This window comes from Antrostomus carolinensis, unplaced genomic scaffold, assembly GCF_000700745.2.
Source record: "Antrostomus carolinensis isolate BGI_N321 unplaced genomic scaffold, ASM70074v2 scaffold7078, whole genome shotgun sequence".
NCBI classification, from domain to species: Eukaryota; Metazoa; Chordata; class Aves; order Caprimulgiformes; family Caprimulgidae; genus Antrostomus; species Antrostomus carolinensis.
Genome location: NW_010330847.1, coordinates 27,567 through 49,894, shown reverse-complemented (window position 1 = coordinate 49,894; position 22,328 = coordinate 27,567). Strand labels below are relative to the sequence as shown.

General features: G+C 37.5%; 1 protein-coding gene across 1 annotated transcript; it reads left to right on the top strand.

Annotated features, from left to right (window-relative positions):
* Nucleotides 1-2,211: 2,211 nt before the first annotated feature.
* LOC104519765 (NEDD4 binding protein 2 like 2) lies at nt 2,212-22,312 on the top strand. The gene is made up of 5 exons (XM_029086228.1): nt 2,212-3,656; nt 12,729-12,853; nt 16,714-16,802; nt 17,159-17,235; nt 21,952-22,312. The coding sequence occupies exons 1-5, from the start codon at nt 2,212-2,214 to the stop codon at nt 22,145-22,147; spliced, it is 1,932 nt and encodes a 643-aa protein (XP_028942061.1). The 3' UTR covers nt 22,148-22,312.
* The last annotated feature ends 16 nt before the right edge of the window (nt 22,313-22,328 follow it).

The following is a 22,328-nucleotide window of genomic DNA, read 5'->3' as shown; positions in this document are numbered from 1 at the left end:
GAGCAGCGCCCGCTCCCCCGGCTCTGAGGCCTGGCCTGGCTCTGCGTTAGGGCCGCTGGCCTGCACGGTTTGTCACCTCCGTGCTCGGAAAGAGGTGGTCACGCAAGCAAAGCCAGTCAGTTCCCCCGTCTGTAAGTTCTCATACATATGCCTTCTTTTTCCATTTGGAAGTTTATTGTACAGGAGGGGCTTAAGGCCTTGAGTGCTTTGGTTGAGTCTTCTGGATGTTTGGCAGGTTAGTTAAAGAGGTAATTTGGGGTTGCAGGTGCCAGCCTGGTGAATCACACGTGCCAGCTCAGGTTCAGTGCTCACAACTGGTTCTTTACAGGAATATGACAGACCTGTGCCTGTCTCATTCAAGAGGCAAGACTGGCACATAGATTGCACTTTGTCCATCCTTGCTTTGACCCTGCCAAGAATGCAGGTGGAGATGCTTTTGCATGCAACTTCACTGTCCCAAAGGATAGTCGGAGAAAGTCTGTTAAGGATTAGCAAGGAAGGATATTCCTGTGTGGGACAGTCACAGAGCAGCATCCTCCATCATTAGAGATACTGTCATGCAGCAAGTGTTCATGGGCTCTCTGTTTTGTTTGGTTTTTTTCACATCAGAATATGGGCTCTGCTTAAACACTGTCCCAGAATACAGATGAGGGCAGAGAAGCTAATAAAGCAACTTTTTTTTTCCAATCCTGTTTTTGAGTGCAGGTAGAGTAACATTTTTTTGATCAATGGGAGACAGAGTCCACGAGTCATATAATGTCATTGTACAAAAAGGAGGAACTGAGAAGCTGGAGGTATGCATAAAATACATATTTCTTGAGAGGAGGAGAGACGATAGTACCCACAACAGTTGTTCCACCAATTCTGAGGAAGAGGGACAGTTGCATGGCCATGTTTCTCCCTCTTCTGGTATTAGTGCTGTCTTCCAAGGAGTAAAGTCAAATACAAACAGTAAAATCTGCTTGTTTTAGACATTTTGAGAGTGAGGATGACAGAATTCTTCTCTTCCTTTAGATAGTAGGTGAGAAGATGCCCAGAGTAACATCTTTTCTTGTAAGATTTGCAAGTGAACATGAGGTGATAAAAGTTACTTAGAAATCTTCCTTTAATACTATCTGCAGATTCTTTTCAGATAAAGAAAAAAAATCTTAATTTGTTGTTCAGAGTGAAAAGCAGGTGACATTTTATTTTTACTCCTAGAAATTTGAAATGTTCACAGAAAGCAGTAGAATAAACCGTCTAGTAGGAAAAATACCTTCTTATTTGGTACTGCATTTGTTTTTGGGGGGGCAAGATTTGCTGAATAAACTACTTGGCACTTGATGTATAATAAAATGATTATTGCTTTTAGTTGCATTCTACCTAAGCTTCAGGAAGACAAAGGAAAATCCAAATATTTCTAACTAATAGATGGATAATGGCATGACTCTGTGTCACCAGGTCAGTGCCATCTTGCTTTGTTTTTAATTGTTCTTGTCTTTCTTGATCTTTCTGGAACCTTATTGTCTCATTTTTAGATTGGAATCAGTTTGGGCCAGGGCTTGCTTTTTTGTGTTTATTTCCAGAAAACGTGCAGCCAACTGATCTTGATCTCTAACAAAGGTCTTTAGTTGTTTCAAAATCAGAAACAAAATAACAGAGTGCAGATTTAATTTTAAGTCTTATTTGGCTAGTACCAAATTGTAAATGGCATCCAGCATCTGTTTGATTGGTGTTAAATTAATTAGTTGAGCCGAGTTGATTGTCACAGTAAAATGGTGACTGAAGTATTTGCATTTTTGTTGGTGGTATTGGTAGTGATGTCAGGCGTCAGTTTGTGCATTGGAAATTGGCACATGTTTATGCTGTAAGAGAGACTTGCAGTCCTTGGCAGGTTAACATAGATCGGTGGAGAACAGAGGTGATTGATGTAATTAATTTTTCAAATATTCACATTTTAAAAGCATGATTTGTAAATTATTTAAGATATATCATAAAATGACTGCTAGATCGGTACAGCACTAATGTATTTATTTGATAAAGATGTGCAATAATGTGGCAATTTTGTTTAAACAAGACTTCCAGTAGGCAATACCTGCTTTTCTCCTGGTTGAGTACATTTTAGTTGTGACCATGAAGGGTCTGAGGGTGCATATCATAGGCCTGAATAAATTCTGCTTTTTTTATACTTTAAAAATGTGTATGCTGATAATGTATTAATTTTTTTCTAAGATGCTTCATGCTGAAAGTAGAGTAAGGCTCTTGGAATGTCAGGATGAAATCACAATTGAACCATGTTCTAAAAAAATGAAGCCAGCAGAAGATGCTTATGAGAAACTCTCTGATCATGATAACCAAGATATTCAAGAGGAAGTGGATGCTGAGAGAACACCAAATTATTTGTTACCAGCATATGCCTCAGATAACCAAGGGCAACGTGAAATGCAGAAGCAAGAGAAAATACCTAGTGGTGTCTTGGGAACACTGAATGAAGTGCTGCCTGAATGTAATCTAGTGCTTAGTCAGCCAGTTAATTCAGAAACTGTGCAGAATGTAAATCCTCCATTTGCATCAATAAATGACACTGAAGTTGAAGAAAATACAGGCTCTTTTATTACAAATAATGCTGGTGAAGGTGATATTAGAGATAGCAGTACATCATTCTCATTAACTAGAAGTGCATCAGACGAAGAGTTTTTTACAAGCAAAGACTTTATCGGACCGATTTACAAGCCTGCTGAAAGCAACAGACAGGACACATCGGGGAGCTGCGATGAACGCAGAAGCAGTGGGGGAGATCAGAACGAATTACATGAAAACAAACCTAAAATAAAGGAGGCAAAGAAGATGCAGACTGTTTCTTCTGCTGTACCAGCAATAGATGATGAACTGGACCAGTTCTATAAAGAAATTCACCAGCTGGAAAATGAAAATTTAGATACTGATTTTCAGGAAAAAGGGAATGAAACTTCTCAGGAGCAATATTCCCCATGTAACTGTGGTCAAACCTCACAAGAGGATTATCAGCATGTACTGTTGGGCAGCCCACAACCATTTTATGAGAATGGACAGTGTGTCTCTGGGGCACAGAAAAGTGAGAAAACAAGCAATGAGCATCAGTTTGTTGTGGAAACAAGTGTCCAGAAAACTGAAAATACCTTCAATGGACAGATAGACTCTAAATATTGGAACTACTCAGTGCCTGAATTCAGACCTGCTTGGCAGTCAACAGGGCCTTTCACAGTACCTCAGGAACCTCTTGCTCCTAGATTCAACCATCAATCACATTATCAGTTACTTAATTCCCCACTACCAAAAAAGAATGTTCTCCCTTCTCACAATGTTGAACTTTCTTACAAAAATTATCATGGTTACCATGGAAATAATGATATCAACAGTCATGATCCATTTCTCGATCGAAGTACCAGCTGTGCTCGTCATGTTGTTATCCATGCTTCTCAGGACTTCAGACATGGAAATAATGATCAGCATGGACTCCAAAGTAATGGTTTCTGTGAAACCAGGGGAGAGTGTTGGAAGGATCCCAGAGCTGGCAATACAGAAGGAATGCACAGCTTTTCTTCCCTGCAGTCACCTGAAGAAAGATTCACTTGTTCACAGAAATTTCTCCTAATCTTAAGAGGCCTACCTGGTTCAGGGAAATCAACACTTTCTCGGTAAGTCTTAAAAGTAAAGACTTAGTAAGTAAAGACTTAAAGCTTGGGAAACTGATTCAAATCAGAATCTTTAAGAATTAAAAAAAAAAATCTGTAAGCAGTTGGCAAACTTTGGTGTCTGTAAATGAGGCTATTAAAATGCAGTAATTTTCACTTAATGAGGACGTGTGGCAGTAAGTACTGAAAAAAATTAGTGCTTTTTTGTCTCCTTTAGAGTTCTGATGAACAGAAGTTGGCTTATGTTAAATATAAAATGTTACCTGTCCATTAAATTGCATAATCTCTTATTCTGAAACTTTCGGGTGTACTAGTATGTGATGATTTGCCTTTTTTTTTTTTATTGTTAAATCCATCATTTTAAAAAAAAAAAAGTTGTGTCAAATCGAGCAGTACTAATTTGACTGAACCAGAAGAACTTCTTTATGCTCATGCAAATGTCTTCAAAGACTATTAGAAGAATTTTGCTACTCTGAAAATACTTAATTTGGTTTCAGTGTGTTGATGAAACTGAGCTTAATCTCATTCATTCTTTTCCTACTATGGTCTGTCAACTTCTCTGTTTATTTGTGAACAACACATGAGAAAAGTATTCTTTTCCCTTAAAAATGTACTTGTTGAAGTCTGACAGGGTTAAAAGCAGGTACCACCTCAATTTGGATTTTCACTTTTTTTTTGGCCTAGTTTAAAAAGCACTTAAGTTGATGTAAAACACAGACACTGTCTGTATCAGGTGAAAATAGGTTTCTCTTGCATACAAAAAAAAAAAGTTACTGTATCTGTACTTACTGGGTGAGCTTCATCCAGAAACTGTATGTGACTTTTGTGGTTATTTTCTGTTGTAAGCTAAGAGTCTATTAAATAAGTACAGTGATCATGTTCTTCCTTGGTTTATGTACAAAGGAATAACCTTGCTGTTTGGTTTTTTTTCCTCTGATATTTAGTAGACCGTGATCTCCATATCATAGAAAAATACATATTAGTTAAAATTATACAAATATGTAAGTCAGAAATTTCTATTACACTTTCTAGTTACTGAGAGCTCTGTTTTGCAAACCTGCATTTCTGAAACTGCATGAGCCTGTGTGAGTATTATTATAATAATTTATTTAATGTATGAAAGCAACATAGAAAATTTAAAAAAAAAAACCCCAACCCTGTGGAAAAAATGCTGCCTCATTCAGTGCAGCAGTTGGATAATACTTAATATGAAGATATCTAATGGAATATATTGTTTTCCATGTTTTGTGTGCTGAATTGTCTTTGGGTCTTTCTCCAAATATTTTATTCATATTATGTGAAAGATTTTAAGTATCTTAAAGCTTTTATGAACACATATTCTTGCTTTTTTTGTCTCTTGCTGGTGAGATCAAGTACTAATTTCATTTAACATATGGAAAAGTAGGCACTGTGAGCTCAAGGTCAAGAATAGTCACCAAATTTGGGTGCAGAATTTGAATTGTCTGGGACTTGTTTTTCAGTGTATTCAATTATATGCAGTTTCTGATGTTCAAAGCCTGGTTGCAGTTGTTAATTCCCGTGAAATCATGTCTTGGGTACCTGGTGGTGGGGGAACTCAGAATTAACATCTACCTGTGAGGAAAATATATAGACTTCTGCAGCATGGACTAGGACAGCCAATACAGTCTTCTGATGTCATATTAGTATCCACAGGTGCCTTTGCAGGCTTGGCATCTTTAGCACCTGTAGGCAAATCTCTACCACTTGTGCTAGCAAAGTGACTGTGTGGGAAAAGCAGAAAATTAACATCATCTGTGTGGATCAGCACTAGAAGGGAATGAGATGCATCTTGCAAGTGGGTTTCCCAAGGATGAAATGACCCCAGAGCAGTAGTGACACCCAGGAATCTTCAACTCCTGTCTGCGTTTCGTGCAAGTAAGAGTTTTTAAGTACAGGCACTTTTCGTCGTGCTCTCAAACTTGAGCTGTGTCTGTCCTGAATCTTCCACTCAAGTCTTCTATTTTTGTTTTGTCTCTTCCATCCCAACTGCTTGGAATCACAGGTATGTTTTTTGAAAGTGGTTTGTGGAGGTCAACTAGTCCATCATTCTGCTTGGAGCACATCTGTCACCATTGTTGGATCAGATCAGATGTCTTTGCCTAGCTTGGTCTTGAAAAACCTACAAGTACAGAGATTGCACTTGCAATCTGATCCCACTGTCTGTGTCTGTCTCCAAACTATTCTGGTGCAGTACTACCTAAGGAATTTCTTCCTAATCTCCAAACTGAAGTTCCCAAGCCATAATTTGCATGTGTTTTCCTGTGATATAACATGTGCTCTTACCTTGGTGGATAGAATCTGGCTCATCATCTTTGCAGCTTCTTTTTCAGGTAAGGGGCTAGGCTCATTCGTGGTAATAGGCTGATATCAGATGACCTTTTACTGTCTTCATTGTCAGGCTAAACAAGCCCAGCTGCTATTAACCTCTCTTCATAGGTTGTATGCCCTTAGCCATCTTGGTAGCCATCAGTTCAACCCTTTAATGGTTTTCAGCATGTCTTTTAAACTGCGAAACCCCAAACTGGACACAGTATTTCAGAATTGGCAGCACAAGAGCCAAGTAGAGTGTGGTTGATACCTTCCATTGATCTGTTGGCCACATTCCTCAAATAAAGCCCAGCGTGTGGTTTGCTCTTCTTTTGATGAGAGCACACCATTTGCTCATCTCCAGTTTGATGTCCACTGTGATCCTCAGATCCTTTTCAGCAGGGCTGCGCAACCAGTCACTTTCCATCCTATACTGATGCTTAGGTTTCTTTTTCACCAGTTGCAGGACTTTGCTCTTTTCCTTGTTCACCTTGTTTTGCTTAGCATGGTGCTCAAGTTTCTCAGTGTCCTGTGGATAGAAGCCCTGCTGCTCACTATGTCAGGCATTGCTGCTAGTTTGGTGTCATCTACAAGTTTTCTGCCTCATCATCCAGGTTAACGGTGAAGATACTGAAAAAAAATTGGTCCCACTACCATCCCTTGCTGTACTCTGCTTGTTACTGACTGGGAGATGATGTCAGAAGCCTTGATAGTGTTAAAGTCTGATACATGTCCTCATCCACAAAGGCAGTTGTTTCATCTGAGATGCATTCTGATCAGTTAAGAATGATTTGTCTGTTGCAAAACCCACGTTGACTCTTTGTGATTACCTTCATTTCCTTCATGTATTTGGAAATAGATTCCAGGAGGATGCTCTCCATTGTCTTTCCAGGAACTGAGGTTAGGTGAGGTTGAGCAGCCTTTAGTTCCTTGGGTTCTTGTCTTTACTTGCCTTAAGTATGAGCATAAAATTAGTGATTTCCTGGTCACTGGAGAGTTCCTCTCATCTCCTTGGTTTATTTCCTCCATTCACCTGACCTAGACAGTCCCAGTCTCCTGAGGTTTATTAGAGTTCCTATCTTTTTATCCATCTATTTCCAGTTTTGTTTTCCTATTCCTGTCCAGCCATGGCTTTTGGTCTGTGTTTACTAGCTCCACATCTGCTCCTAAATTCTAAGCTGATTTTGCAGTTCCTTCTTCTCCCCCAGCTTTCCTCTCAGATTGATCTTGTCCCTGTTTCAGCTGGTGGTTATTGCCTCATTCCCAGCTTCATTGTACCAATTTCCTTTGCACATCATTCTTTCCCTTGTCCCTATTTCCTAGCTCTGCTGCCAGTACCAAATTGCTTGTTCCAGTGTTTGTACCACTACACTTCCCGTGCCCTTCCTATTTTAGGCTAATTTTGTTCCTTCTCTTGCCATTCTTAAGATTGTGTTTGGAGAAATGTCTTCTTACAATGCAGTATTGTACTGAGTCAGCTTCCTGCCACTGCCAGAATGATCTCTTCAGGAATGGGTTTACTGCAGTGAGAATCTTTGCATTTTCTGCTTTACTTTGTACAAAAATGAGTACTTTTCACTATTATTTTCTGTGCACATGGCATTTTAAAGTCCTACAGCTTGGGCAGATTTACAATAAATTTTTGCAGGAAAAACAAGTTAATGTACTTTGACAGATTAACTTCCTCATTTCCAAACTTCTCAGAGAAAAGCTTGGAATAAGAAAACATAGTAAAATGCTGTATTTCTTCCTTGATTTTGGAAACGGTTGACCATTCAGTTAGAAATTTTCTAAAACAATTTGGTTAGATACCCAGCAATGATATCTTTAGCCCAAGTAGCAAAAGTCGACTACAATTAAAAGTAGATGATAATGTGATCATATAATGCTAGAAAAAGTTGCAAGAAAACAGACTTGGATTTTTAGCATATTTTGCTACTCAACTTGGCAGCAATTGCAGTTTTCCATTTGTCCATAAATATCTGAAAATTAATTTAAAAGGAGCTTAATGAGGTTGAAAGAACAAATATTGCTGTTGTTTAAGAAGTACATTTGAATTAAATCCATCGTCAGGAGTATATAAAGACAGTTGTCTTTGTCTTGGAGCCTTTCTTCCTGAGAGCTTGATCTTCCAAATGGAAGAGGTAGAGTTAGTTTTTATAGCTGAATGTAGAAACAATTGTGAGCTGTTGTTTCAAATTATGTGTTTCTTTAAACAGTGTTACAAGCAATGCTTTTAAAGTAGCATTTACATGGCTTAGTAATACTACAGAGTTTAAAATTAGTTATTGTCAATTTTTTCCCTCATCTGTGATATTTTTTATCTATTTTAAATAGGTGAATTGTTAGATTCTAAGATTAGATTCTAATCTTCTTTATAAAATCATCTATCAAAGTAGGCTAACCAGGATGCAGGTTGGGGGACCATCTTAATTTTGAAGAAAAATTAAGGCAGGATTTGTGTGTAGTCACTTTACCTTCCCAAATTCTGTAGTTTTAGGATTATTCTTGCAAACATAGTTTACTATATTAAATCTGTTATATTCAGACAGAATTATATATAGCTTCATAAATAAACTGTGGTGTATTCTGAACTTCAAGCAATAATAACAAAATATTTCAAGAATAAACTTTGTTGATGGGTTTGCAAGATTCCCAAACCCTTGTCATTGTGTTTCTTTATTGCTACAACTGATGATGTTTGGAAGACACAACAGAAGAATTTGTGTAAGGGAATTATTCTCCAGAACACAGAGCAAACAAGAGTCAGTTCCTAGAAATAAAAGTGAATGCCCCGTTAGTCCCAGTAGTGTTGATTTATCAGTTCTTATATACTTGTACAAAAACCTGATGGTCAGGCTCTGTCGGACTGTAGGGGTGTGTCTGTCTGCTCAGGTAGTAGAAGAATCCCCGTTATCATTTGCTGTCTCTTTCATTGAGGTAGATGGTCCTTAACTCTTTAAGATGTTTGTATATAGATTCAGCACAGAAAAAGTGAGTGTGGAAGATGGATCCAGTTTTTCTAGCATTATTAATTGGCAAATGTAGCATACTGGTAAATGAGAAATTGGGCCATGTGTGAAGTCACCACCAAGTAACTTAATGAATATAAATTCCTGTGAAATGTTTTATACAAGAGAGGAATAGGTATGAAACAACAGTTTTGTGTGTGATGTATGATTTACTGGTGCCATTGTATCTACTTAGAACAAAAATATGCTTTGGATCTTTCTGTGCTCTCCTAAACTAGTGTAATACACATCTTATTAAGACATAGGCTCTAACAAAAATAATTCTTGAACAATATCCAGAATAAGTGGCTGCACTTTTGGTGTGTTGTGCTCTGCTTTATGAAAGTGTTGCAGTTTATCCTGAGGTAACTTTAATACTCTGGAACAGGGAGATAGAGGAAGAAGAAAAAACCAGCTTGTATATAGCTTTGATCATGTAACTTGACAGTTGCATCATTAGTAGTTCCTTCTGGTCCTCAGTATTCTTTTTTTGTTGTCACAGCTCTGTATTTTAAAAGCAAAAATAACCAACAACATAGTTATGGGACAATAAACGTGTAGGAGTGCATGTTAATATGTATGCTGTACTGTGTCCCAGTCTTTAAACTATGATCCATAGCAGGTCTGCTGTTGATGACAGGTGGCAAAACATAACAAAGTCCTTTTGTGGGAATGCAACTTAAGTGGCTCTTCCTGCGTGTAGGTACAGGAAAGCTTGGTGACTTATAACTAACATGTGTTTGTTCCCCTACATTATTTGGGATTTGGACAGTTCTTTTCTGTTCCTGACACCTCAGCAGTAGTGCATCCCACGTACTGCTAGTGCAGTTTGGTTTTTGTAGTCTTTGGGTAAATTGCTGATTTCTTAGCCACAATAGTTGCCTAAACTTCCATAGGACAGTGATATCTGAGTGTCACAATGGGCTATAAATGCTCTGTCACACTAGCTGGCTGTTTGCTTTTTTTCAAATTAAATATACTACAGGAAACAAAAATAATCAAGGAGGTTTTGTAATCACACTTATTCAGCAGATCAGACTTCAAACAGTATTGTACTGTTGTCTCAGTTTTACAAGATTTTCCTTTAAACCTGAATTTCCAAGGACTTCCAGAAGATAAAGTTTACATTTGGCAGGATGGGGATTGCTCACTAATATGGGTTTGATTTGTCAGAGACTCTGATGTTATTGATCAACCAGCAGTTAATTATTCCCTGTAACTTTGCTATAAGCAGTTTCTCTGACTCACAGGTATTTGTTGGTGTGCCTGAGCAACATTTAGGATGAATTCACATTAAATTCTGATGTCAGCTCTCTGATGCTTTTAGAAGGTTTGACTGTAGCATTTCATGACAATGCAAATACAGAATTCTAGAAAAGCTTAATGGATTTTTGTAGTATTCCTACATCAACTGTTGCAGTAACTTCTATAATTAATAAACATGAGTAATATAAAATATTGCAAAGTGGAGTTAAAATGAACATGTTAACAGTGAACATTGCAACTGTATCCCTCCAACTTCCCCTTTTTACCCTCATTGGCTTCACCAGTGTCTGTTACTGTTTGCAAAAGTGTATTTGAATTTTTCCCATAATCTTTTAACGTTACCCGTGCAAGAAGCAGAATGCAATGCAACTTATTCTGTCCTACAAATGAAGTAAGCTAGCTAATAAAAAATCTTTGCTGCTTGGAAATAATGGGCCTAAAAGACTGGGTAAATGTGAAATTTACACTGCAATATTTTTCTCTTTTTTATTTTTATGGATTTTAATTTGAATCCGTGTTTTATTCATTTGCTTACAAATTTGTTTTGCTTTGGTTTGTCTGTTTGTTTTCCCCCCATAAAAATTCATAGTATTTTTGAGAGAATATTTTGTCAAATGTAGTTGAAATTGGTCTATATGTCCAGAAGTCACCTTGGAATGGTATTGGCGTAGGAAACCAAGCTAAAACACTAGTCAAGTGGTTTAAGTGATTGGAGAAGTGATTGTTTTTCTCCTGATGTAAAGTAATACATAATACATGCAGGGATAGTAAAACACCTGGCTTTCTTATCACCTTGTTAGCACTAAGTATGAATGACTGGGAAAAATAATGTAGTTCACTGAGAGAAACCGAGATAGGAAAAAATCCTATCTTGAATTTCTTGTCATCTATTAGATTGAAACTACAGTACCACAAGATGTGGTAACCCCTGTAGCAGCTTACTGCTGCTCAACCAAGGGAGGTCTCCACTGATAGTTATTCACTTTTAATGTATTATCTTTTGGGGCCTTTTCTTAAATGGGCTCGACTTCTAAAGCTTTAGAAAAGTAACCTGGGGGTGATGGGGAGAATCACAGAATGGTAGGGGTTGGAAGGGACCTCAGGAGATCATCTAATCCAACCCCCCTGCCAAAGCAGGTACATCTAGAGCAGGTTACACAGGAAAGTGTCCAGGTGGGTTTTGAACATCTCCAGAGATGGAGACTCCACAACCTCTCTGGGCAGCCTGTTCCAGTGCTCTGTCACCCTCACAGTAAAGAAGTTTTTCCTGAAGTTTTTGTGGAACTTCTGGTGTTCCAGTTTTTGCCCATTGCCCCTTGTCCTCTCACTGGATACTACTGAAAAGAGCCCAGCCTCATTCAGATATTTAAAGACATTGATAAGATCCCCTCTCAGTCTTCTCTCTTCCAGGCTGAAGAGTCCCAGCTCTCTCAGCCTCTCCTCATAAGGCAGAGGCTCCAGGCCCCTCATCATCTTTGTGACCTCTGCTGGACTCTCTCTGAAGATCCCTGTCCCTCTTGAACTGAGGGGCCCAGAACTGGACACAAAACTCCAGATGTGGCCTCACCAGGGCAGAGTAGAGGGGGAGGAGAACCTCCCTTGACCTGCTGGCCACACTCTTTTTTTAATGCACCTCAGGATACTCTTGGCCTTCCTGGCCACGAGGGTACACTGTAGAAAGAGAGGGAAAAGGATTGATTTCTTCTGAGTGTGAATTCCAGTGGCTTATAGATCCAGAGAGTGCCAGAGCTGATGAGAAAATAGAGGCAAGTAAGACTGTGTCACTGGGATGTGGAGAAGGCATAGAACTGGAATAGAAGTATATAGGATCTTGAAGAAATATGGACATTCTTCTGTAATCCTGACTTTCATTAGTGGAACAACTTTGAAAGTTTATTGTGATCTTTTACTTTTTCCTGAAAATAGGGAAATTACTGTAAACATGAACAGTTTTCTTGTGCTGTTCCTGTTTGACCCACCTCGTATGTGTAAGCAGCATGGGCAAAGGTCAGAAGAGGGCATGTTGAGAGTTCAAGGTGCTGAAAAAGGATTTAAACATTCATTTCATTTCTGAGGTGAATCCAGATTCCTCATGGTCAGATTGGTTTCTAGAGGTAATTCCAAATGAGAACCAATGTGAAAAATATTAGTAAATACATTAAATTATTATGAGGCAATTAGAACTTGCTCCAGTATAACCATAAATTAAATGGGTACAAACATCTCTTGGGGATGGAGGAGAAGAACCAACCAATACAGAAATAGTAGGGAGGATGAAATATATTGCTTTAATTTGGATTAGAATTATTGGTAATACATCTGAGTGTACTGATAAATCAATTTGAAGTTTGATTGAAACAGAAACATGGCACAGTTAAATTTATCTTAGCTATATTCTTTTTTCAGTGTCTTTTTTTCGTATCTGAAAAATGAAAGTTATAATATTTTTGTATTTTCCTTTGTTTAACAGTATTCTGCTTGGTCAGAGTCGTTACGGCATTGTATTCAGCACCGATGATTATTTTCGTCAACAAGATGGGTATACATATAATGCTGCTCAGCTTGGTGATGCCCACGACTGGAACCAGAAGAGAGGTTTGGATGCATAAGAGGAATCCTACTAGATTATGCTTATATTTAGAAAATAGAAGTATAGCATAATGTTCATGTGTGTTAATAGGCTATATGAAAAGGAATGTGTGTATATATGTATATTTTAGTATAGGGTATGGCTATATAGAATTATGTATTTAAAGTATTTTTCATATTTTAATTAATGTGTGTGTGTATATATATATATACACATTAAATTTTGAATTTACAAAAGGTTCAGATTTAAAAATAGCTCATCTCTCTTCTTTGTGCAATGACCTGCTGATGTGTTACATTTGATACTAGTATCTTGATGGCAGTATTGAACCTTTCTAATGCTGGCAAGAGCAGACTGTGCTCTTGTTTCCAGTATCTTTCCTGATCTGAGGTTCATCCAGAATTTATTGAAGAGTTTTTCTGAGGAAGATTTTAGTTTGCTTGTGTAGATCAACAGTTTTAATAAGTCATCTTTCTTAATACCTAGCAGTGTCCAGAGGTTTGGTTTAATTGGTAAGGAAGTAGATGCCTGGGGTAAGAAGGGTAGCAGACAGATTCTTGCTCTTGCGGTAGGAGTTTTCTAAGTGTCTCATTATCCCTTTGGTCTGCTCCAAGGAGTGGACAAACTGAGCAACTCCATTGCCTGTGCGGGCGGATCACTCCCTGTGCTGCCGTGTCTCAAGCAGAAGCTTCCTTTCTGTCTGGAGGGCTTCTTTGCATCAAAAGATACAGAGGGCCAAGGAAAAAAATATTCTTTTGCTACCTTTATGAATCTTTTTTGAAATGCGTATTTCTGGATTTTTCCCTTGTTTCTGTCAGCCTACCAGTCTTGTTTTCCAGATCCGGGTTTCAGAAAGTTCATTTGTGCCAGGTTCATGAAACCAGGGCAATATATTTTTCTCTTTTTTTTTTTTTTTTTTAAATAGCTTTTTCCATCAATTTTTAGTGCTCTTGTTGGAACATATTTTATCTTTGCTTTTTTCTTCCTTTCCATGTACACTTACTTCCCAGCCTGTTCATTTAATTTCTTCCTATTGTATGGATTGCTTCCCATCAAGTTAAATCCCTACTTCTCTACAATAACTTAGGGTTTTTATTCCTTCAGATCCCCGCTTCACTCACTCAGTGCACAGATTGAGCAGTGTTCACTAAATGGGCAGGTGAATACATCAACTGATGTATTTTCTTTTTTTAATCCTCGTGCTCATTGTGGATCTCCCTTTTCTTTTAATGCACGCTATTTTAACTTTGTGTAATGGAACATTATTAATTCTCCTGGAAACTTTTTTGTATGAGTGTTATTTTAGTATTTTGAACTTCAGATATTTCAGTCCCTTCATCTAGTTCATCACTGTAACTTTCCTAGGGGTATTATATTGTGAATTTTTCATTGGCAAGCTAAGGCATGTGTTACTAGAAACACCTTCCTATTTTGGATGCTAAACTTAACAATATAGATATTTTCTTCTTGGTATAGTAATTAAACTTCATATGTTCAGAATAAATTTTCACTCTCTTCATATTCAGGTGAATTCATATCACTTCTGTAAATGATACCTGTAACTTTTGAAATTGGGCAACCAGCAAAAGAAGATCATGCAAAGCAGTGGCCACTTTGACATAAATGGGATAATGTTTAAGAACATTCACGAAAAGATGATCCTTCTGTGTTGGCAGTCATCCTGACTTACTCATTTATCTCACAATTACTTAAAAAAAAAAAAAAAAAATGCTTGGGTCATGTTGATGATCTGATACATACCCTGATTCAGCTACAGCACAAGTCCATCACGTGTACTGAAAGAGACAGGAGTATATGGGAGGTGATAGTGCACAAATGCATACTTAAGGACAGCATGGTAATACGTATGCCCTGTAATTACTACACACCCAGCCTTAATTCAGGTATTTCCAAAGCTTCAAAGCTTCAGAGTTTTGCTTTGCAACCATAATGCTTTCTTTTTTCTTTTTCTTTTTTTTTTTTTGCTTTTGCACCTTTCTCTGTCTTTTAAAAGGACTGAATCCTCGCTCTTTTCCTGAAAGAATTTTGAAATGTGAAAATCATTATGTGTTTGTGACTCACATTACTAGTACTGCTTAGAACTAACTAAAAAAAAAAACTTCTATTGACTTCAATGTGTAGCATCAAAGCAGTTGATTTTTAAATTTTTTAAATGGAATTCATCTTCACAATGCTTCTGTAAAATAGATAAGGAATTATTGTTATGTTTTCACTGGTTAACTGAGGCACAAAGAAGCTGAGGAGTCAATTTTATAAAGGCCGTACTTTGAATTGTAAGGTGCTTTGGAGTAGTTGTAGTAGGAGTTGAGGAATCTTCTTCGTTAATCTGGTACTCAGTCATGAGTTGGAAATCTCCTTCTCCATCTGGCTTAGTTTCAGTCTGCAAAAAGAACCTCATTTACCGATTCATGCACAAAGCAGTTTTTTTCTAAAGGGGTAAAAGTTGTGTCCTTTTCTGCAAAGAAAGGCAGAGGTTTGCTTTCAAAATAAAAAGGTGAAGGAAGTTAAAATAACGAAAATTAAGCTGATTCGTCCCTAGAGTGGGATACTCAAGTAACCTCTCCAAGTACTCCTCTGCAGGACTTCCTTCTGACCTTGTGGTAAGAATAGCGTAACTGCTGTCCCGGTTTGTATAATATTGAGGTGGATATCAAGCTTATAAGGGTATAGAACTTGAGTTTTTCACTTCCTTGGGTAAGTCTCCTGTGTAGCATTATGTAGAAGCTGAATGTCATAATTATGTTCTCTAGATGCACTCAAAAAAAGTGGTTGTGCAGTGTTTTTTCAAGGGAAAAATCCTAATAATGTGGGTTATGAGACCTTGAGAATGTTTTCTAACTGTGTAAGGGATTAAGAAGAATGTCTGATCTCAAGATCAAAGTTAGATCTAGGCATAAGATAGATGCTTAATTGATTTATCAAGACTAGAGCAGTCTTGGGTTTACCATTTTCGGCACCAAGGTGACATTAAAATGTTTTCTGTGATATGGAGGTGATGAATCTCAGGTAGCCAACAGATTTGCATGTTTTGTTCCCTGACCTCCAACCAATTTCATTTCTGCACTGTGATCTCTAGGATCCTTCTGCTGGTTAAAAGCAGTATACTCTTGCTGGTCCAGAGTTAAAAGCATGCTACTGTGAAAGTGTCCTGCCACACAAATTGCATCCTGGCTGCGTTCTGTCTGTCTTTCCATCCGTAAAGATGCTGATTTGGATGTGCCTTCTTACCAGTTGCTATTGTGTAGAACTCAGAAGCAGCTTATTGTTCCTGAAGCTTCTGCACTCTTTTGGATTTGGTAGAAATTGGCCAGTGAGTTCAAACATTATTCAAGCAGAGACAGCATGGCTGGTTTGGGGTTTTTTTTATGGATCTCAGAAATGTTTTGAATATGTGATGTCTTTCTGTGAAGATCACCTATTTCTTAGCATTATGTTGGAGAAAATCTGCAATACCTAACCACAGGTCTCAGTTACGAATGCACCATGTGTTATCCAGCAGGTCTGGTAAAGCTGGAACCAGGATATGGTTTCATGACATATATATTCAGCAGCCCACAGACTTTGAGCAGTTCTGCTGTGTTGCTTTGACTTCTACACTTCTCATTTAGCCCTTTGCATCAATTCACCACCATGTGTTTTTTATGCCCTTAGTTTTTCTGACCTTCTTGCTTCTACTTCTTCCCTTTCCTGTCTCTACCTTTCAGTGCTTTTATTCCTTTTCTTAGAACAGTGCATTTCAGTCAGACTAGATTAGTGCAAAAAAAATCTGGAGCAATTTGTTTACATTTACCTTTTTGCTTGAGTTACACAGTAGTTTATTAACTTGCTCTGTTTTTCATTGCAGCAAAGGAAGCAATGGAGCAGGGAAAATCTCCGGTTATAATAGACAACACTAATACTCAAGCCTGGGAAATGAAGCCGTATGTGGAAGTGGTAGGTTTTGTTGTGCAATTGTATCATCTGTTACAGCTTTGCAAACTTATTTTCACATGTGCTAAGTTGGTCTGTTTTGTCCAGAAGCATTTTCCTTACTCACGTTTCTAAAGAGAGACTGCTTATCAATACGATCAGTAATTGGTGTGGCAATAGTTAAGACCAGTTTAAGGACTGACTTGATCTAATCTGCTTAGCCTGGAATGAAAGCTAAGATGGGTTAGGGGTAAGTGAAATTCGGCATGCTGCCACTGCAGAGTTAACTACATCAGTTTATTATACTGATCTATAAACTTTTTCTTACATTTTAGCTAATAATGATACAAATATCACACATTTCTCTTTGCTTGCTGCAGGCTCTAGAAAAGGGATACAGAGTGGAGTTCCATGAGCCAGATACTTGGTGGAAGTTTGATCCTGAAGAATTAGAAAAGTAAGGTTTATATTACAGAAATCATTGTACTTATATAGAGAGATAGATAAATATGCAGACATAAATATGTATTAGTACGTTATATTTTATTCAGTAGCTTGTTATTTAAAATATTTAACTACTAGTATAAAATGGATTTTATTTAAAAAGGCATTTGAGATATATTTTAAATTGAAGTGGTATGGATAAACAAACAGACAAATAAGTAGAGGTCCTATCTTGTTGGCCCAAAAAGTCAATATTAAAATTTTGTTGGACATGAGTAGAAAAGCCCTGTAAGAATTGCTGCTGTTATAGTGAATAATCATTCTAAGAAATCTGTTGCTACAAAATGCTGATGGCAAGAAATAAGTAGAGGACAAAAAGAAATTAGGCATTTTGCAAGAGTGCATCAATAAGTGCTTTGTTTTGTCTACTTTTATAGATGTGTCAGTGTCAAAGAACAACAGTCCATTACTAATCAGTAAAGGTTAAAAAGAAAGCTCATATTTTAGATTATTCTTTTGCAAGAAATTGTCCCCAGTCTTCAGAGGATCTGACTTACAGTACTGTTGGATGTAGGTCATTGGACTTCTGGATTGTGAGGGTGCCTGGGAAGCTGGTTATTATTCCTGGTTAATGTCTCTCTTGTCTCAGGTGTATCTGCTTTAGGAATCTATGAGGTATCAAACCAACTTAAGGATATTTCATTGTTTGGAATGTAATGTAGTATTTTCGTGGTTGATCACAAAGAGTTCTCTCACTGATTGTCATTTTATATGCTTCCAGCTGACTTGGCTTGCAGTTGTTTCAGCTTTGTAAAATAGCCCCTACAATGCACAAAGTACGTGCGTATAATACTTACATTACTGACTTGGACTTCATTGTGCTTATAAATCTTTTGAAGTTTTCACCTTTCTACCACTAACTTATTCTTAGAGATGGAGTCCTGTCTCAGTAGGATGAATTTTGATAAGTTTTTCTGTTTTGAGGTGCATCACAGCGAAGTTAGGAAGCTGTCTTAGTAATCAGACGTTTCTAGGATGTTCAGTGTGAGATTTCCATTACATGAGACAGACTCATTTTCCAGAAAAATTAATGTTTTCACATTATCTTAACAGGTAAGAGGATAAACAAGCATGAAGTGTTGTTACTGTTGAATTTTATTGTCCAGTCATTGATTGTAGGAGTAGAGTTTATATCTTTCCCAAAACCAAAGAAAAACCCTTGAACTGTGAAGCATGCTGCTGCCAGTTCTTAGGAGCTTCCTAGAAATGTTTTAGCAGCTCCAGGTGCTTTAAGTGTTTGAATAGAGGCCCAGTGTCTGAAAACTTTGTTTTTTTGAGAGTTTAGAAAAGGTGGTGGTGTGAGGTTTCATTTTGGTTTTCGATTGTTTGGGAAAGGGCTCAATTTTTAAGGTTTGTTTGTTGTTGGGTTCCCCCCCATATTTGTGTGTTTGGGAAATAGATGATGATAGAGGTGTTATTGTGGTTTAGGAATTTTGAGCTCAACATTTTGTGCAGTACCCAGGCAAATACTATGCTAATAATAAATTTGGGTAATTTTATTGGTTGTCTGGAGTCATAAATTCTAATTCCCTCCTAGACAGGATCACTTAAGACTCTTTGGTTTTGGTAGTTGGAATAAAAAATAAAATAGCTGCTACTTTAATTAGCAAAAGACTTTTCTTATCTTTTGCATACATGCTCCTCATTTATTTGTTTTTAGTGATGCTGTCTAGATTGTTAGTAGCTTTTATCAAGTGATATGTTGATACTCTAGAAACCAGGTGCATTTCTAGATACTGTTTTAATAGGGTTGTTTCTACCACCACTTGGCGTGTTTGAGAAATCTGTGAAAAGGCTCAAGAATGTGACAGATGTTTTACTGTGAAATGGGGATCGGTGTCTTTATCTTCTAGTGTGCCTGTGAGTTACAAATTATCTTTAGAGTCACTCATGAGTGATTTTGCTTTTAGTTTAGTTTTGTGCACATAACTTTTGTGAAAACATCTTGACTCCGCAAACACATGTCTTATGGTAGTGCTCAAGACTTCCTGCATAGCTTTTAGATCTTTATATAAAGGATTTGGTACTTTGATAGCATTTTTAGTAAATCTTGAAAAATGCAGGTGAGACAACAGATGGGTGGCAAAATCACTGGTGGAAGAGAGAGACTTTTAATACTTTTAAAAATTATTATTATTATTTTTTTCTTTTTAAGTATTTAATCAGCGTTGGATGAAAAAATTACTTTCCATCATGTTTGTATGGTTTTTGAGTAACTGGTCAGTTGGGAAAGAGAAGTTTTTTTAAAAAAAAGTATATGTTTGATTCAAACTTTTGGGGAATAACAGGTATCCTGTGTATAATCTGTATTTTGGGATGGATGTTGCTTTAATTTTTAAAAAGTTACCTACTGTGTAACTTTGCACAGAAGTGAAATGCAAACGTGTTCGATAAGATCTGTTTTGCTTCAGTATGATCATAAAATCGCAATTTGGTATTGGCTTCATTAAACTTGTGCTGATTCTTTAAGTAGTAGTGGCTATACAGGATTACTTTGCCAGTATATTGGTATGTAAGATTCCTCCAGTGTAGAAGCATTTAATAGTGACAGAACTTCACAGTCAAGTGCTTCATAGAATCCCCATATTTCTAGGGGATTGACTTTTTTTCTCCATATTAACCTTGTTCATATTTGTGAATAAAATCAAAACTGTTAAGACTTGTTAACTGATAAGTTCAACATGCTAGTGCTCCTGGACTTCTTTATCACAATGTAGAAATTAGTGGCATTTAAACAATGAGCTGCTTGGGATGATCACTCTTGTTTCTGATGTTGTCTCAGGAAAGATGTGTATGAGAGAAATGCTCCATTTAAGCCCCTTCTTCCCAGAAAAAAGAGCTAATAAAATGCACTTTAAGGAGCCAGTGTAATTCTGAGTACTTCTGAGATCACAATTTTTTTTTCCATTCTGAGTGTGAAACCAGTGTGGTACCTGCAGTATGCTTTGAACCCTCATCAACTTGGTACATAGTTCTTTGTTGTAATAATATACACAAACTCCTGTGGGAGGGGAAGGAAATCAGTCTTACTCTACATAGAGTATCTTCTCTCCAGTATAGCCAGTTTGTTCCCAGTATTGATTTCTCCTCCATACAACTGAGCAAGCTGGTAAGGAGGCCCATGCCTCTTCTGTTCCTGGCAGAAAGCACAAAAGTGCAAGCCTATATTCCCTATGGTATGGCTTGGAATTAATTCAGTTTGGACACGGTTTCTTGGTGATAAGAATATATTGGGTTGTGATAAATGTTTGTCTACACTGTCAAAACATTTTGTTTATGTTTTGTATCTGTTTGTTTAGATTCAGTTCTGTTACAGCACTGGCAATTCTCTGACATTCAGTTTGTGCACGAGCCTCATGGTGTTTTGGGGGTTTTTTTGTCAGAGACTGAAATTTTCTGCTAGCATGGATTTTAAGATCCTATTCCATAGATACTAAGGAGGTAGATACATTCTAATGTAATGTCTAATGTCTCAGGTTCTTAACAGGCTGCGTTCTCACTGAAAGTAGCTGTTCACTAAACACTGCAAGAATAGGACAACACTTTTTGCCTCTCTTCCTTTATATGTGTTTTTGTACATTTCTAAATTTACAGCAAGTGTCATTGAGCCTAATAGATAAAGGTACCATGAGCATGCTGTTCTGGTTCAAAACTAAAATTGCTCCTTATTTTATATAGAGATTTATTGATGAGAAAATATTACAGAATCGCAGGGGCTGGAAGGGACCTCAGGAGATCATCTAGTCCAACCCCCCTGCCAAAGCAGGTTCCCTACAACAGGTTGCACAGGAAAGCATCCAGGCAGGTTTTGAACATCTCCAGAGATGGAGACTCCACAGCCTCTCTGGGCAGCCTGTTCCAGTGCTCTGTCACCCTCACAGTAAAGAAGTTTTTCCTGAAGTTTCTGTGGAACTTTTGGTATTCTAGTTTTTGCCTATTGCCCCTTGTCCTCTCACTGGGTACTGCCAAAAAGAGGCCGGCCCCATTCAGATATTTACAGACATTGATAAGATCCCCTCTCAGTCTTCTCTCTTCCAGGCTGAAGAGTCCCAGCTCTCTCAGCCTTTCCTCATACAGGAGATGCTCCAGGCCCCTCATCATCTTTGTGGCCTCCACTGGACTCTCTGTAGAAGATCCCTGTCCCTCTTGAACTGAGGAGCCCAGAACTGGACGCAGTATTCCAGACGTGGCCCCACCAGGGCAGAGTAGAGGGGGAGGAGAACCTTCCATAGAGGAGGTCATTAAGTCTTGAAAGCATATAGTTTCATTTCTTTATTCTAGTTTGAACATTGCTTTCATCAGTAGTAGTAGTCTATAATATTATTAATCTCTCTACTCATTAGCTAGTATACTGTGTAAAATCTGATGAATAAATAGAAAGCAAAGTCCTTCTAGGGTTATTTGGGTACATAGTCCTGGTGAATAACATCACATGTCTGTATGAATAATGACTGTTATTGTTTTCTGTTATTTAATATATGCAGTAGTGAATTCTTAAAGTAAACCATAATGCAAGTTGAATACTGAGAGAATGAGAATACAGTGTAATAAAAGTGAAATTTCAAATATGAAAAGCAAGAAGAAAAATTGAGAAGTTAGAGGATTTTTTCTTAAAGATTGTAAACATATAAACATACCAGACAATTTATTGAAATTTTTATTTTTGTAGGAGGAATAAACATGGGGTCACTCGTGAGAAGATTGCTCAGATGTTGGAACGATATGAATATCAAATATCCATACCTATTGTCATGAATTCAGTGGTTCCTCCCCACAAAAACACTCAAAGGCCACCTCTGCAGCGAAGACATAGGTGGGGAGGCAATACAGACTCATGGAATTCTTTCAGTATTTCCAGTAGCTAATAACACAGTTGCACTCAGTTAATAAAAATCTGTTACCTGCCCTTCTAAAACACATCATCACCTCCAATAAAGTAGTGGATCTTTTGTGTTTTAAATAAGTATTTCAAGACCATTTTCTTCTGCAGGTTGTTCCTTTAACGGACTTGCATGTAAATAAAACTGTACATTAACTGTTTTTTAA